Raw genomic sequence first — 17,137 nt, 5'->3', positions numbered from 1 at the left:
AGGATAAATCCCACTTGATCATGGTGTATGATCCTTTTTATATTATGTATTATTGAATTCGGGTTACTAATATTTTGTTGAGAACTTTTGTATCTATGTTTATCAGTGATCTGGGCTTGTCAGTTTCTTTCTTTGCGGTGTCTTTGTCTGGTTTTGGTATCAGGGTGATGCTGGCCACACAGAATGAATTTGGAAGTGCTCCTTCCTCTTCAAGTTTTTGGAACAGCTTGAGAAGGACAGGCATTAACTCTTTAAATGTTTGGTAGAATTCACCTGTGACGCTGTCTGGTCCTGGACTTTTGTTTGTTGGGAGTTTTTTTTTTTAATTATTGATTCAATTTTCAATTTCATTACTGGTAATCAATTTGTTCATATTTTCTATTTCTTCCTTATTTAGTCTTGGGAGATTGTGAGTTCCTAGGAACTTATCTGTTTCTTCAGGTTGTCCGTTTTATTGGTGTACAATTGTTTGTAGTAATCTCTTATGCTCCTTTGTATTTCTGTGGTTATTTGTTATAACTTCTCTTTCATTTTTGATTTTATTTATTTGGGCCCTCTCTTTTTCTTCATGAGTCTGGCTAAACATTTATCAATTTTGTTTGTTTTTTCAAAGAAGCAGCTCTTGATTTCATTGATCTTTTCTATTTTGTCTATTCATTTATTTCTGCTCTGATCTTTAAGATTTCTTTTCTTCTACTAACTTTGGGTTTTGTTTGTTTGTTTTTCCCAGTTCCTTTACGTGTAAGGTTAGATTGTTTGAGATTTTTCCTGTTTCCCGAGGTAGGCTTCTATCACTATAAACTTCTTTCTTAGACTTGCTTTTGCTGCATCCCATAGACTCTGGATCATTGTGTTTCCATTTTCATTTATCTCTAGATATTTTTTGATTTCCTCTTTGATTTCCTCAGTGACTCACTGGTTGTTTAGTAGTGTGTTGTTTGGAGTTCACGTGTTTGTGTTTTTTTTTTTGGCGGTATGTGGGCCTCTCACTGTTGTGGCCTCTCCCGTTGTGGAGCACAGGCTCCAGACACACAGGCTCAGTGGCCATGGCTCACAGGCCCAGCCACTCCACGGCATGTGGGATCCTCCCGGACCGGGGCACGAACCCGTGTCCCCTGCATTGGCAGGTGGACTCTCAACCACTGTGCCACCAGGGAAGGCCCCTTGTTTGTGTTTTTTGTAGTTTTTTTCCTTATAGTTGATTTGTACTCTCATACCACTGTGGTCAAAAAAGATGCTTGATATAATTCAATCTTCTTAAATTTATTGAGAACTGTTCGTGGAATAGCATGTGCTCTATTCTAGAGAATGTTCCATGTGCACTTGAAGAAAGTGTGTGTTCTGCTGTTTTTGGATGAAACGTTCTGTACATATCTATTAATTCCATAATTGTCACTTAAGCCTAGTGTTTCTTTGTTGATTTTCTGTCTGGATGATCTGTCCATTGATATGAGTGGGGTATTAAGTCCCCTACTATTATTATATTACTGTCAATTTCTCCCTTTATGTTTGTTAAAATTTGCTTTATGTATTTATGTGCTACTATGCATCCACATTTACAATTGTTACATCTTCTTGTTGGATTGATCCCTTTACTCCTTTATCATTATGTATCATTGATCCCTTTATCATTATCATTGATCCCTTTACCCTTCTTCGCTAGTCCTTGTTTTAAAGTCTATTTTGTATAAGTAATGCCAGCCCAACTTTCTTTTTGTTTCCATTTGCATGGAATACCTTTTTCTATCCCCTTACTTTCAGTCTGTGTATCTTTGAACTGAAGTGAGTCTCTTGTAGGCAGCATATATACAGGCCTTTTTTTTTTTTTTTCAGTCCATTTAGCCACTCTATTCCTGCAGCTCTTTGGGACTCCCAAAAGTAATCGCCACTGGCCTTCAAAGCCAAATGCTCTGGGGACTCATCTTCCCGGTGCAGGACACCCAGGCTGGGGAGCCCGATGAGGGACTCAGACCTCTCACTCCTTTGGGAGAACTGAAGACATGTCCACACAAAAACCTGAACACTAACATTGTAAGTGTACTAAATGCCAATGAGTTATTCACTTTAATATGTCTAATTTTATTTTTAAAAAATAAAAAGAGGAAAAAAAACCCTGTATGCTATGTTCATAGCAGCGTTATTCACAACAGCCAAAAAGTGGAAACAACTGAAATGTGCAACTAGCGGATGGATAAACAAAAAGGAGTATTATTTGGCAATAAGAAGGAATCAAGTACTGATACATGCTACAAAATGGATGAACCCTAAAATCATCATGCTAAGTGAAAGAAGCCAGACATAGACAACCAGGGATTGTATGATTCCATTTATACTAGATGTCCAGAAGAGTCAAACTTATAGACAGTAGATTAGTGGTTGCCAGGAGTTGGGGGAAGCTCATGGGGAGTGACTACAAATGGACACAAGGTTTATTTTTAAGGTGATGGAAATGTACTAATAGTGGTAATAATTACACAACTCTGTAAATATACCAAATATCCAGAATTACAGACACTCAACCTCATATTTTTAAGGTGATTAATGACATCATATGTAACTTTTCATGAACAAAGATAAAATAAGGGAAATTTAAAACTAATTGGAAAGAAATATGAATTGGACTATATGTCATTGCTGACTGGCAGTTCTAAGTGGCGCTGAGTCTAAGCATTGAGTCTGTCTTTGCCTTTTCATGACCCTCAGCTGATAGGAAGTGAGAATTCTGGCAGTCTGAGAGAGGCTTAAGTCTATCAACAGGGAGCACACTGCATTTAGAGGACCCTGAAAACTGCAGCATCAGGAAAACCATGGTCCGAGTCCACATTCTTCAGCTTGCAGTCATGTCATCACCACATGCTATACACCCAAGTATTTATGGCCTGAATCACACACGGAGCCAGTCTTATCTCAGGCAACCATGTTGTCTGCAGCAACATAAGATAAAACTGTGTCAGTGACAGGAGTGTATGGTTTAAGTGTAGGTCTCTATGACAGGCTGGTGGTTGCCAGAGAGGAGGGGGTTGTGGGGAGGATGAAGTAGGTGAAGGGATCAAGAGGTACAAACGTCTGGTTATAAAATAAATTAAGCCATGGGGATATAAAAAAAAAAATAAATGTAGATCTCCCTGTAGTGGATAAAGTCACAGGGGATCAAATGAAACTTCATATCATTTATCTGTTTCATGTGGTATTTATTTTATGGTGCAGGGCATAAAGACAGACATCATCTTCATTGCATCTGATCCTAGGCAGAGGGTGATGACAAATGTTCAAGCGTTTAAAGCAGTGATGCTTAATATGTAAGTTACTTTCCCGTCTAATTGAAGGATACTCATCTTACAGTTTGTAGAAGTAGCAGATACTTTTTGGTCCACTTGAAATTGGAATGAGACACCTTTCCTGTTAAAAGAGTCTCATTCTGCTCTCATTAGGTAAGGTCATTTTTGGTAGAGTGATTTATTAATAAGACAATTATGATTCAAATAAAGGACTTGTCACTGTGGGTTTTACTTCTGTCCATCTGATGAAAAGGCTTCTCTAGCTGTGTACTTATATACTGGGAAGAATTTGCTAGGCTCCTGAAGTTGCCCTTAATGCCATTTTTCTCTCTGAAGAGAACAGAACTGTTTTATCTTCAACAGTATCTCTTGGGGGAAGTCCAAGCCAGAGGACTATTTAAGATCTCTGTATTTCTCAATCTGGGAGCAGCAAAAGTGGTCTGAAGAGATTGTAGGGATTGTAGGTGGCAGATGAAATAGCAAGCTGTGGGCTAGGAAAATCAGGAAAACAAATTTTTTCCTTGACTTCTGTCCTTTGCCCCACAACTGATATCTAGACAATAAATTCCTTGAGATTAGGGGCTGTATATTTTTGGTTTGTGTATCCCTAGTACCTAGTACAATGCCTCAGTAAGCACTGAATAAACAAATGAATGCATACAAGCACAAACAGATGAATTACGTGCCCTTCTCTGGGTCCTCCACTCCAGCCGTGTGGATGTTGGGACAGGGAGGCTGATGCTTGGAGTCCTTAAATGTTTTGAAACTACTGCGAAAAACTGGGATTATAATTTGAAGAGGGAATGGGGGAAGTAGCTTAAAGGAAGGTTATAGTTGGTTCTAGACAAAGAGTTTGAAAATCACAGCACCAGGAATATTAAAATCTTCACTAAAACAATTATGAGAACACTGAGAGAGTAAACTGCTCTCAGCGATTTTTTTTAGACATTGTGAAAACCTGCAACTAATGCTACAACGTGACTCTTCTCAGGAGATGGTGGGTCATATATGGAGTACACATGTGTATGTGTATATGCTTCTTACCTAAATGATTATATATGTACCTTTCCTGGAAAGCCTAGCAATCCACTAAACTGGGAGATGACAAATGTGGCTTTCTTTCAAAGTCCTAGGGAGGAACGGGTCAGAAATTTTAGGAGATGGACCAATTTTGCAACAAACTGATTTCAGAAAGCAGGGGCCACACTGACATAACAGTAGCTTCATACACACAGTGTTAAGGAAAGCCTGATGGAAATGGAAAGAAAAACACCTCCAACTTCTTTAATTACCTTAAAAATGTGTGCTTTGAGGATGTGATGTCCCAGTTCAATTGTCTGCTGTCGGTTTAGTTTTCCCTCTTGGCGGGAAAACCAGAAGGCAAGTAATGTGTGACCACTCCTGCCAAAAAAAAAGACCCATTTTAGAAAATTTAATGCTCCATTTCTCCTTTGGGTGGACGACTGTTCAGGTCTAGCCATACCTCCAATGAAACTCTGTCTCATTCAACCAGTTTCTTAGGGAAGGGCACCTGCTATTGGGCAAGTAACGGGCAGTGAACGGTTCCTAGCTTTTACCGGTCCTTTACCCAAATCACATGTGTGAATATCACAGAATGTCATTTCTAGTTGGCTTACACCCATCCCACACATAGATGGCATTAAAAGATCCACTTTTATTTTCTGTCTCTGTCAACTCCTCTTATTTCACCCATGCTTTAAAAGTCAGGATCCTGCTTCCTCAGGATCTCAGTTTTGGTCCTAGTGTGTCTTCTGGATTTAGCTCATCCATCCTCAGAGCCTTCGCCACCACCTAAACCCTATTATCTTTTTCTCTATCTAGATGTTTCAGCTTTAGATCAATATACATCAACTGTCTACTGGATTTCTCTACCTAGAGGTCCTATAGTACCTTAAACTCAACATGTCCCAAACTGGATTAACAACCTCTTCCCCAAGTGAAGTCTTCTCTGATCAGCCTCTACCAAGCCTCTATCCTTTCTAACATTTTCTCCCAGCCGAGAACACAGCACTCTGTCTTTGGTGCAATCATCATCGGTTGTATATGCCTTTAGTACAGTGTCTACCACACTATTACATGCTCTCTCCTCTACTAGACTGTAGGTTTCCTGATGGCATCATTCTCACCCCCCATCTCCTCGTCAACAGATCCCCAATCTGCTCATGAAAGAGAAAACCCTTTTCTCTGCCTCTTCATGTTGTCTTATCTGCCCAGGATGCTCAGTACTGCCACAGCCCTCCTGTAATCACGTGGTCAGCTGGCCTGATGACAAAGCCAACAAAAAGGCTAAGCTGAGAAAACTGCTGAAAAATAGAGCCTGAGTCCTGACTGTACAGCATCAGAAGCGGCCCTAATTTTGGACTGCTTGTTATATGAAGTGATAAATTTCTTTATTGTTTAATCCATTTGAGTTGATGTTTCCTACTTCTTCCAGCTCAAAGCATACTAATGATATATGCCTTTAAGTGTGAATGTATATGTGTATATGTGTATGTATGTAAGGTATGTGTATGCATGCAGGATTCTGTATGTTTATTTACATTTATGACAGAAATCCCGAGTTGTTTATACTCTCCACAGTGCCAAACATTGTGTATTGCACATAAAAATTCTCAATAAAATTTTCTGGGGGGCTTCCCTGGTGGTGCAGTGGTTAAGAATACGCCTGTCAATGCAGGAGACACAGGTTTGAGCCCTGGTCCGGGAAGATCCCACATGCCACAGAGTAACTAAGCCAGTGTACTACAAATAGTGAGCCCGTGCTCTAGAGCTCACATGCCACAACTACTGAAGCCCGCACGCCTAGAGCCTGTGCTCCGCAACAAGAGAAGCCACTGCAGTGAGAAGCCTACGCACCGCAATGAAGAGTAGCCTCCGCTCGCTGCAACTAGAGAAAGCCCGCGCACAGCAACGAAGACCCAACACAGCCAAAAATAAAACAAATAAATAGATAAATTTATTAAAAAAAATTTTTTTTGGAAGCAAGATCAGACATTAAAGAAAGGATACTGGGTCACCTTTGGGCTGTGCCTTCTTACCACATTTGCTGTAGTCTGTAGGAACTGTGACACTTAGAACTGTCTCTCTACTCCCCAACCAGGTTAGTGTCAGCGGAGTTCTCTATGCTACTGACAACACAACTCTTTTACTCCTTTCACTTGAAGTGTCATAGAGGAGGAAAATCAAACTATTATCCCAGTTTCAAGCCTAATGAATTAATCAAACAGAAGGAAAAACAGCAAATGAATTTTTGTTGGTGACTCTTTGCTGAGAAGAGGCCCAAATGTCTACTGGACGATTTTCTCTCATATTTAACACTGGCTACTCTGCCAGGTTTAACATTTGAAGATGTCTAATACTGAAGTCTGAAAAACAAACATATCCTTCCTTCCTTCTTCCCTTCCTCCCTCCATTTTTTTTAAGCTTCAGTAAAGAACTTGGAGAACAGAGGATGGGACAGTTCCCATCTTAGGTAGGAATCATCCTATAAAACTTTAAAAAGAATTTCTACCATGTTCTAACCTTCGGCTTCATAGAATTTCTGAATTCTAGTGGATACCAGGTCATCTTACTTGATCAGACAAGACTAACCATAAAGGAAAGAAAGCTATTTAATTGAGAGAATGTCTCAGACAACTGTATCTTGTATGGAATCATCAGTGTCATCTGAAGATATGAGCCCAGGGTTGTTTCACACTCACAAAATCTAGAAATTGCTACTGAACTTTTATATATCCCTTGAAAGCCCAATGTAGTTGGTAGGCTATTTTAACAGAAGTTAGTGAGAACCATTTCTAAAAGTTCCCTGTTCTCAAAATCCTAACCAGTTATTAACAATGAAATTATTGTAGCCTCCCTGGTGTAAGAATTATTACATTAAGCGTCTCATCCATGGCTGTACATAGTGACTAGAACTCCTGAATACGATCCACCACTTATGCTTCAGGCCATTAATGAGTATCCACGCCGGTGAGAAATAAGGATAAAGCTCATGGCTGACAAGGGTATGAATTGTCAGTTAGACACAGAACTGACTTGCCCTAGTGCATTTACTTTACTACTGTGACTAGGGCACCCTGGGAAGATGCTTCCATCTCTCTAGTGTGCATTTCAGCCAGCTATAGAGGACAGTGCTTGCTTTTGTTATTACTGATCAGGCACTGAGGAGAAACAGCAAGCCATATGGGTCAAGGAAAAGATGAAGGTGACAACACTAGTTTATTTCTTTTTGGATACAAGCATATTACATTATTCATAAAAGAATGATTCTGATCAGTTCACTGGACTCAAAGCTTATGGTGTTTAAGACACAAAAGGTAAAACAGCAATTTCCATTACATGCTGGCATTTCCATTTGTACCTTACTATTTTTTTTTAACACCTTTATTGGAATATAATTGCCTTACAATGATGTGTCAGTTTCTGTTGTATAATAAAGTGGATCAGCTATACATATACATATATCCCCATTTCTCCTCCCTCTTGTGTCTCCCTCCCACCCTCGCTATCCCACCCCTCGAGGTGGACACAAAGCACCAAGCTGATCTCCCTGTGCTATGCGGCTGCTTCCCACTAGCTATCTGTTTTACATTTGGTAGTATATATATATCCATGCCATTCTCCCACTTCGTCTCAGCTTACCCTTCACCCTCCCTGTGTCCTCAAGTCTATTCTCTACGTCTGTGTCTTTATTCCTGTCCTGCACTTAGGCTCAGCAGAACCTTTTTTTTTTTTTTTTTAAGATTCCATATATATGTGTTAGCATACGCTATTTGTTTTTCTCTTTCTGACTTACTTCACTCTGTATGACAGTCTCTAGGTCCATCCACCTCACTACAAATAACTCAATTTCGTTTCTTTTTATGGCTGAGTAATATTCCATTGTATATATGTGCCACATCTTCTTTATGCATTTATCTGAGGATGGACACTTAGGTTGCTTCCATGTCCCGGCTATTGCAGATAGAGCTGCAATGAACAATGTGGTACATGACTCTTTCTGAATTATGGTTTTCTCAGGGTATATGCCCAGTACTGGGATTGCTGGGTCGTTTGGTAGTTCTATTTTTAGTTTTTTAAGGAACCTCTATACTGTTCTCCATAGTGGCTGTATCAATTTACATTCCCACCAACAGTGCAAGAGGGTTCCCTCTTCTCCACACCCTCTCCAGCATTTATTGTTTGTAGATTTTTTGATGATGGCCATTCTGACAGGTGTGAGGTGATACCTCATTGTAGTTTTGACTTGCATTTCTCTAATGATTAGTGATGTTGACCAACCTGTCATAAGTTTGTTGGCAATCTGTGTATCTTCTTTGGAGAAATGTCTTAGGTTTTCTGCCCATTTTTGGATTGGGTTGTTTTTTGGTTTTGTTTTGTTTTTTATTTATTTGCGGTATGCGGGCCCCTCACTGTTGTGGCCTCTCCCGTTGTGGAGAACAGGCTCCGGACGCGCAGGCTCAGCGGCCATGGCTCACGGGCACAGCCGCTCCGCGGCATGTGGGATCTTCCCAGACCGGGGCACAAACCCGCGTCCCCTGCATCGGCAGGCAGACTCTCAACCACTGCGCCACCAGGGAAGCCCGGGTTGTTTGTTTTTTTGATATTGAGCTGCATGAGCTGTTTGTATATTTTGGGGATTAATCCTTTGTCAGTTGCTTCCTTTGCAAATATTTTCTCCCATTCTGAGGGTTGTCTTTTCGTCTTGTTTATGGTTTCCTTTGCTGTGCAAAAGCTTTTAAGTTTCCTTAGGTCCCATTTGTTTATTTTTATTTCCATTTCTCTAGCAGGTGGGTCAAAAAGGATCTTGCTGTGATTTACGTCATGGAGTGTTCTGCCTATGTTTTCCTCTAAGAGTTTTATAGTGTCTGGCCTTACATTTACGTCTTTAATCCATTTTGAGTTTATTTTTGTGTATGGTGTTAGGGAGTGTTCTAATTTCATTCTTTCACATGTAGCTGTCCAGTTTTCCCAGCACCACTTACTGAAGAGGCTGTCTTTTCTCCATTGTATATTCTTGCCTCCTTTATCAAAGATAAGGTGACCATATGTGCGTGGGTTTATCTCTGGGCTTTCTATCCTGTTCCATTGATCTATATTTCTGTTTCTGTGCCAGTACCATACTGTCTTGCTGACTGTAGCTTTGTAGTATAGTCTGAAGTCAGGGAGCCTGGTTCCTCCAGATCCATTTTTCTTTCTCAAGATTGCTTTGGCTATTTGGGGTCTTTTGTGTTTCCATACAAATTGTGAAATTTTTTGTTCTAGTTCTGTGAAAAATGCCATTGGTAGTTTGATAGGGATTGTACTGAATCTGTAGATTGCTTTGGGTAGTATAGTCATTTTCACAATGTTGATTCTTCCAACCAAGAACATGGTATATCTCACCATCTGTTTCTATCATCTTTAACTCCTTTCATCAGTGTCTTATAGTTTTCTGCATACAGGTTTTGTCTCCTTAGGTAGGTTTATTCCTAGGTATTTTATTCTTTTTGTTGCAATGGTAAATGGGAGTGTTTCTTTAATATCTCTTTCAGATTTTTCATCATTAGTGTATAGGAATGCAAGAGATTTCTGTGCATTAATTTTGTATCCTGCTACTCTACCAAATTCATTTATTAGCTCTAGTAGTTTTCTGGTACCATCTTTAGGATTCTCTATGTATAGTATCATGTCATCTGCAAACACTGACAGTTTTACTTCTTCTTTTCCTATTTGGATTCCTTTTATTTCTTTGCTGTCTCTGATTGCTGTGGCTAAAACTTCTAAAACTATGTTGAATAATAGTGGTGAGAGTAGGCAACCTTGTCTTGTTCCTGATCTTAGTGGAAATGGTTTCAGTTTTTCACCATTGAAAATGATGCTGGCTGTAGGTTTGTCATATATGGCCTTCATTATATTGAGGTAAGTTCCCTATATCCCTATTTTCTGGAGGGTTTTTATCATAAATGGGTGTTGAATTTTGTCAAAAGCTTTTTCTGCATCTATTGAGATGATCATATGGTTCTCCTTCAATTTGTTAATATTGTGTATCACATCGATTAATTTGCATATATTGAAGAATCCTTGCATTCCTGTGATAAACCCCACGTGATCAAGGTGTATGATCTTTTTAATGTGCTGTTGGATTCTGTTTGCTAGTATTTTCTTGAGGATTTTTGCATCTATGTTCATCAGTGATATTGGCCTGTAGTTTTCTCTTTTAGTGACATCTTTGTCTGGTTTTGGTATCAGGGTGATGGTGGTCTCATAGAATGAGTTTGGGAGTATTCCTCCCTCTGCTATATTTTGGAAGAGTTTGAGAAGGATATGTGTTAGCTATTCTCTAAATGTTTGAGAGAATTCGCCTGTGAAGCCATCTTTTTTAAATTTTTTTAATCACAGTCTCGATTTCAGTGCTTCTGATTGGTCTGTTTCTATTTTCTATTTCTTCCTGGTTCAGTCTCAGAAGGTTGTGCTTTTCTAAGAATTTGTCCATGTCTTCCAGGTTGTCCATTTTATTGGCATATAGTTGCTTGTAGTAATTTCTCATGATCCTTTGTATTTCTGAAGTGTCAGTTGTTACTTCTCCTTTTTCATTTCTAATTCTATTTGAGTCTTTTCCCTTTTTTTCTTGATGAGTCTGGCTAATAGTTTATCTTCTCAAAGAGCCAGGTTTTAGTTTTACTGATCTGTGCTATCGTTTCCTTCATTTCTTTTTCATTTATTTCTGATCTGATCTTTATGATTTCTTTCCTTTGCTAAGTTTGACGTGTTTTTGTCCTTCTTTCTCTAATTGCTTTAGGTGTAAGGTTAGGTTGTTTATTTGAGATGTTTCTTGTTTCTTGAGGTAGGATTGTATTGCTATAAACTTCCCTCTTAAAACTGCTTTTGCTGCGTCCCATAGGTTGTGGGTCGTCGTGTTTTTGTTGTCTTTTGTCTCTAGGTATTTTTGATTTTCTCTTTGATTTCTTCAGTGATCTCTTGGTTATTTAGTAGTGTATTGTTTAGCCTCCATGTGTTTGTATTTTTTACAGGTTTTTTTCCCTGTAATTGATATCCAGTCTTATAGTGTTGTGGTCAGAAAAGATACTTGATATAATTTCAAATTTCTTAAAGTTACCAAGGCTTGATTTGTGACCCAAGATATGATCCTGGAGAATGGTCCATGAACACTTGACAAGAAAGTGTATTCTGTTGTTTTTGGATGGAATGTCCTCTAAATATCAATTAAGTCCATCTTGTTGAATGTGTCATTTAAAGCCTGTGTTTCCTTATTTATTTTCTTTTTGGATGATCTGTCCACTGGTGAAAGTGGGGTGTTAAAGTCCCCTATTATGACTGTGCTACTGTCCATTTCCCCTTTTATGGCTGTTAGGATTTGCCTTATGTATTGAGGTGCTCCTATGTTGGGTGCATAAATATTTACAATTGTTATATCTTCTTCTTGGATTGATCCCTTGATCATTCTGTAGTGGCCTTCTTTGTCTCTTGTAATACTCTTTATTTTAAAGTCTATTTTGTCTGATATGAGAACTGCTGCTCCAGCTTTCTTTTGATGTCCATTTGCATGGAATATCTTTTTTAATCCCCTCACTTTCAGTCTGTATATGCCCGCAGGTCTGAAGCCGGTCGCTTGTAGACAGCATATATATGGGTCTTGTTTTTGTATCCATTCAGCCAGTCTATACCTTTTGGTTGGAGCATTTAATCCATTTACATTTAAGGTAGTTATCGATATGTATGTTCCTATTACCATTTTCTTAATTGTCTTGGGCTTGTTATTGTAGGCCTTTTCCTTCTCTTGTGTTTCCTGCATAGAGAAGTTCCTTTAGCATTTGTTGTAAAGTGGGTTTGGTGGTGCTGAATTCTCTTAGTTTTTGCTTGTCTGTAAAGGTTTTAATTTCTCCGTCGAATCTGAACGAGATCCTTGCTGGGTAGAGTAATCTTGGTTGTAGGTTTTTCCCTTTCATCACTTTAAATATGTCCTGCCACTCCCTTCTGGCTTGCAGAGTTTCTGCTGAAAGATCAGCTGTTAACTTTATGGGGATTCCCTTGTATGTTATTTGTTGCTTTTCCCTTGCTGCTTTTAGTATGTTTTCTTTGCATTTAATTTTTGATAGTTTGATTAATATGTCTTGGCGTGCTTCTCCGTGGATTTATCCTGTATGGCACTCTCTGCACTTTCTGGACTTGATTGACAATCTCCTTTCCCATATTAGGGAAGTTTTCAACTATAAACTTTTCAAATATTTTCTCAGTCCCTTTCTTTTCTCTTCTTCTTCTGGGACTCCTATAATTCAAATATTGGTTCGTTTAATGTTGTCCCAAAGGTCTCTGAGATGGTGCTCAATTCTTTTCATTCTTTTTTCTTTATTCTGCTCTGCAGTAGTTATTTCCACTATTTTATCTTCCAGGTTACTTATCCATTCTTCTGCCTCAGTTATTCTGCTATTGATTCCTTCTAGAGAACTTTTAATTTCATTTATTGTGTTGTTCATCATTGTTTGTTTCCTCTTTAGTTCTGCTAGGTCCTTGTTAAATGTTTCTTGTATTTTCTCCATTCTATTTCCGAGATTTTGGATCATCTTTACTATCATTACTCTGAATTCTTTTTCAGGTAGACTGCCTATTTCCTCTTCATTTGTTTGGTCTGGTGGGTTTTTACTTTGCTCCTTCATCTGCTGCGTATTTCTTTGTCTTCTCACTTTGCTTAATGTACTGTGTTTGGTGTCTCCTTTTCAGAGGCTGCAGGTTCGTAGTTCGTGTTGTTTTCGGTGTCTGCCCCCAGTGGGTAAGGTTGGTTCAGTGGGTTGTGTAGGCTTCCTGGTGGAGTGGACTAGCGCCTGTGTTCTGGTGGATGAGGCTGGATCTTGTCTTTCTGGTGGGCAGGACCACATCTGGTGGTGTGTTTTGGGGTATCTGTGAACTTACTATGATTTTAGGCAGCCTCTCTGCTAATGGGTGGGGTTGTGTTCCTGTCTTGCTAATTGTTTGGCATGGGGTGTCCAGTACTGTAGCTTGCTGGTTGTTGTGTGTAGCTGGGTCTAAGTGTTGAGATCGAGATCTCTGGGAGAGCTCTCGCTCACTGATATTACGAGGGGACAGGAGGCTTCTGGTGGACCAATGTCCTGAACTCAGCTCTCCCATCTCAGAGGCTCAGGTCTGACACCTGGCCGGAGAACCAAGACCCTGTCAGCCACTTGGCTCAGAAGAAAAAAAAGGAAAAAAAATAAAATAAAGCTATTAAAATAAAAAAATTATTAAAAATAAAAAAATTAAAAAGTAATAAAAAAGAAAAGAAAGAAGAGAGCAACGAAACCAAAAAACAAATCCACCAATGATAACAAGTGCTAAAAACTATACTTATAAAAACAAAAAAACATGGACAGACAGAACCCTAGCACAAATGGTAAAAGAAAGCTATACAGACAAAATCACACAAAGAAGCATACACATACACACAAAAAGAGAAAAAGGAAAAAAAATATATATATAAAGGAAGAAAGCAACCAAATCAATAAACAAATCTGCCAATGATAATCAGCTGTAAATACTAAACTAAGATAAACATAAAACTAGAAATGAATTAGATGCAGAAAGCAAACGCCAAGTCTACAGTTGCTCCCAAAGTCCACTGCCTCAATTTTGGGATGATTCATTGTCTATTCAGGTATTCTACAGATGCAGGGTACATCAAGTTGATTGTGGAGATGTAATCTGCTGCTCCTGAGGCTGCATAGAGAGATTTCCCTTTCTCTTCTTTGTTCACACAGCTCCTGGGGTTCAGCTTTGGATTTGGCCCTGCCTCTGCGTGTAGGTCGTCTGAAGGTGTCTTTTTGGAAGTCTGAGGTCTTCTGCCAGCGTTCAGTAGGTGTTCTGTAGGAGTTGTTCCACATGTAGATGTATTTTTGATGTATTTGTGAGGAGGAAGGCAATCTCCATATCTTACTCGTCCGCCACCTTGAAGGTCCCTCCCCTGTACCTTACTGTTCTGACAAAATATGATGTCACTGGCTAATCCATAGTCTGAATGTGCCTATATGTGGGGTTGTCTACATTTATGTCTATTTTTCTTATTATCTGCTCACTCCCAAACCTTTTTTTTTTAAGAATACAACATTTGAACATTTATTTAACTTTCTTTTATACTTATTTAGGGCTATAAATTTCAAATATAACACTTCTAATTTTTTGTTTACATCCCTCTCATTGAAGATGGCAAGTGTTAACCAAAACAAGTCCCTGCAAAGTCACATGACCAAGGGCTTGGCTACAAGAAAGAACAAAGAATTAAAGTCCATGATGCAATTTACCAGACAATGATACAGAGATGAGTTTGCAAGAAGCTAGCATTCTGGCTGGAGTGGTGGATGGAGCAGAGTGGGCACTGATTGTGGTATGTGCTACAAAGAAGTACAAATATAAAATACATTACTATGAGTCCATTTCTGAAAATAAACATGAACCAGGCAATATGCTGTTTCATATACATCATTTCATTTACTTCCCACAACACCACAAATAAGTAAATATCATTATCCCCATTTTACAGATATTAGATATAAAAATCAGAGAGGGGAAGTGACTCCACTAAGACAGCACAGTAAGTGACAGAACCCAGATTCCATCCCAGGTCTATCTGATTACCAAGCTTGTGCTCTGAACCTCTTGACTGCTACTGAGTTCCTGAAATTAAATGTAACAGTGATTCTGAGGAGAGAGAGGGAATTGAAAGTCTTCCTGCAAGAGAAATCCTTTGTCTCTGGGTCCTGGAAGTTTGAGTGTGATGCTGATAGGTAGGAAAATAGGAAAGTGGGGAAAGGCGTAGAAGATGGAGGGAACAGAATGAATGAACATATAAAGGCGAATTTTTACAATCCCAGAGGATGTATGGGGAGAAACAAGTCAACTGCTTTGGCTTCCCAGGAAAGTTAAGATTCTGGGCTGAGGAGTCGGTATTCAACACCACAGGCAACAGGGAGGCACTGAAGCCAAACCTTATTCCTTTTGACTCCGAGGCTCACCATTCTCTAAGATCACCAGGAGCCTCTTAATTGGTTTTCTTTTAGCCTTTGATCTTTTTCTTTCTATTTTCTCCCTCCAGCTTTAGGTCTTATGGACTATTTTCCTTGAAACTGTCTCTTTTCTTGACATCTGTGACACTACCTTGGCACTTTTCCTTTCCTTCGGTTACATTAACTTCTTTGCTCTATTCCCCATTCACTCTTCTTTCACAGGTAGCCCTCCCCTCGACTCCTGGCTTCAGCTCTCACTGCAACAGCATCTCTAGCACTGAGATTTCCTTTGCTTCTCTAGCTGCCTGCTGATCCCTCTACCTCCAAATGACCTGTCAAACGATGCTGTTTGAAGCTGAAGTCTTCCCTTAAAACCAAATCCCCTTAAGAGTTCTTTATTTTTAAAAAATACTTCCAGTCACTCAGGCATAACGTCAGCTGCTGTTTTTCTCCCCCCTTTGCATCGTCTCTCTTGGATACTTGCAATCCACTCATTCTCTCCACTGCCTCCTTCCTGGCCCACACAGAAACCTGATCAAAATTCACCTCAAAATTCTTCAATGGCTTTGTATTTCCTTCTGTACATAATCTAATAAACTCCTTAGCATGGTATTCAAAGGTGCTCCACAATTTGTCCCTCATCTATCTGTCTCTGTCTTTCCCTCCTTACCTTGTACTTCTAATTCCAGACAGAGTAACTCATTCTAGAGTTTCAAACATGCTTTCCCTCTGCCTGGAATTCTCTTCTCCGTTTAGTTCATCAGGCAAACTACTTCTCATTCTTCAAGTCTCAGTCCACACCATCTCCTCTGTGCAGCCTTCCCTGGTGCCCCCAGATGGACTCAGGGATTCTTTCCTTTAGACGCTGTTGTACCTGGTACACATCCCCATCACTGCACCAACTGCAGCACTCCCTCTCTGTCTGCACGTCGGTCTTCCCACTAGACTGTACTGAGGACGGAAGCTACGTTTTTTCACATATGTACAACCTGCTAATAGGAGTGAATAGCTGCAGAATGAATAATAATCCCTTACATTTATAACCTACTTCATGATTTTTGAAATACTACAAATACTACAACACTTATATTCTCCTGTACACCTATACTACATTATTTCTCCTAATACGGTAGAAAATTGACTGAAACTCAGGAAGATTGAAGGACAGATCCTAGCTCACGTTGCTCAGATGTAAAAGAGATGAGATGAGAACCCAAGGTCTTCTGAAACCTTGTTCCACACTGACAAGATTAGGAACTGGTTTTTATTTCTGGGCAAATTTGTATGAAAAAGTTGACCAATGTAAAGAACAAGTTCATTTTTACAGTGTACAATCTGAATTCTTACAATTAAAATCAGCAACTGTTAATTTTGACATTTTTCGATTAGCATTTTGGGAGAGAGTGGTTAAGAAATAGAGACAGCCCTAGTCACTGTGACATTTTACGCATGACTGAACACAACTATGTTTTCCCCTATAATTAAAGATGATGGTGATCAAAATAAACATTAATGTGGGTTCATATGTGGTTATAAAGACCAATGGGGGGGTGGCAGTGGTGAGGGCAGAAGAAGTATTTCCACATAGCTTATATAATGAGGTCACCTTGTGATTCAGTCACCCTGCGGACTCCATCCCTGAAAGAAAGTCAAATCCCAGTTCTGTCATTTACAAGCTTTATAGCCTTGAATAAGCTTTCTAACCTCTCTGTAAGACAGGGGTAGTAACACCTGTCTCTCAGGACTGTGGTGAGAATTAAGTGAGAGATATTAAGTAAAATGTATTTTATATTTCTTTTATATCCTCCATAGTAACTAGCACACTGCTGGACTAAAGGAATGAAC

At 39.3% G+C, this 17,137-nt stretch overlaps 1 protein-coding gene across 10 annotated transcripts in view; it reads right to left on the bottom strand.

Moving 5' to 3' along the window:
- The window catches only part of TANC2 (tetratricopeptide repeat, ankyrin repeat and coiled-coil containing 2), a 357,810-nt gene that overhangs the window by 38,337 nt on the left and 302,336 nt on the right, over positions 1–17,137 (bottom strand). For all 10 annotated transcript variants that reach the window (XM_073797499.1, XM_073797503.1, XM_073797500.1 and 7 more), the window contains one exon: positions 4,571–4,679. In XM_073797499.1, coding sequence (XP_073653600.1) covers positions 4,571–4,679 — 109 coding nt within the window. The remainder of the gene's footprint in view (positions 1–4,570; positions 4,680–17,137) is intronic.

The sequence above is a fragment of the Tursiops truncatus genome, chromosome 20 (genome assembly GCF_011762595.2).
Source record: "Tursiops truncatus isolate mTurTru1 chromosome 20, mTurTru1.mat.Y, whole genome shotgun sequence".
Classification (NCBI taxonomy): domain Eukaryota; kingdom Metazoa; phylum Chordata; class Mammalia; order Artiodactyla; family Delphinidae; genus Tursiops; species Tursiops truncatus.
Note: the sequence above shows the minus strand (reverse complement) of the source record. Positions and strands in the feature narration are given on the sequence as shown.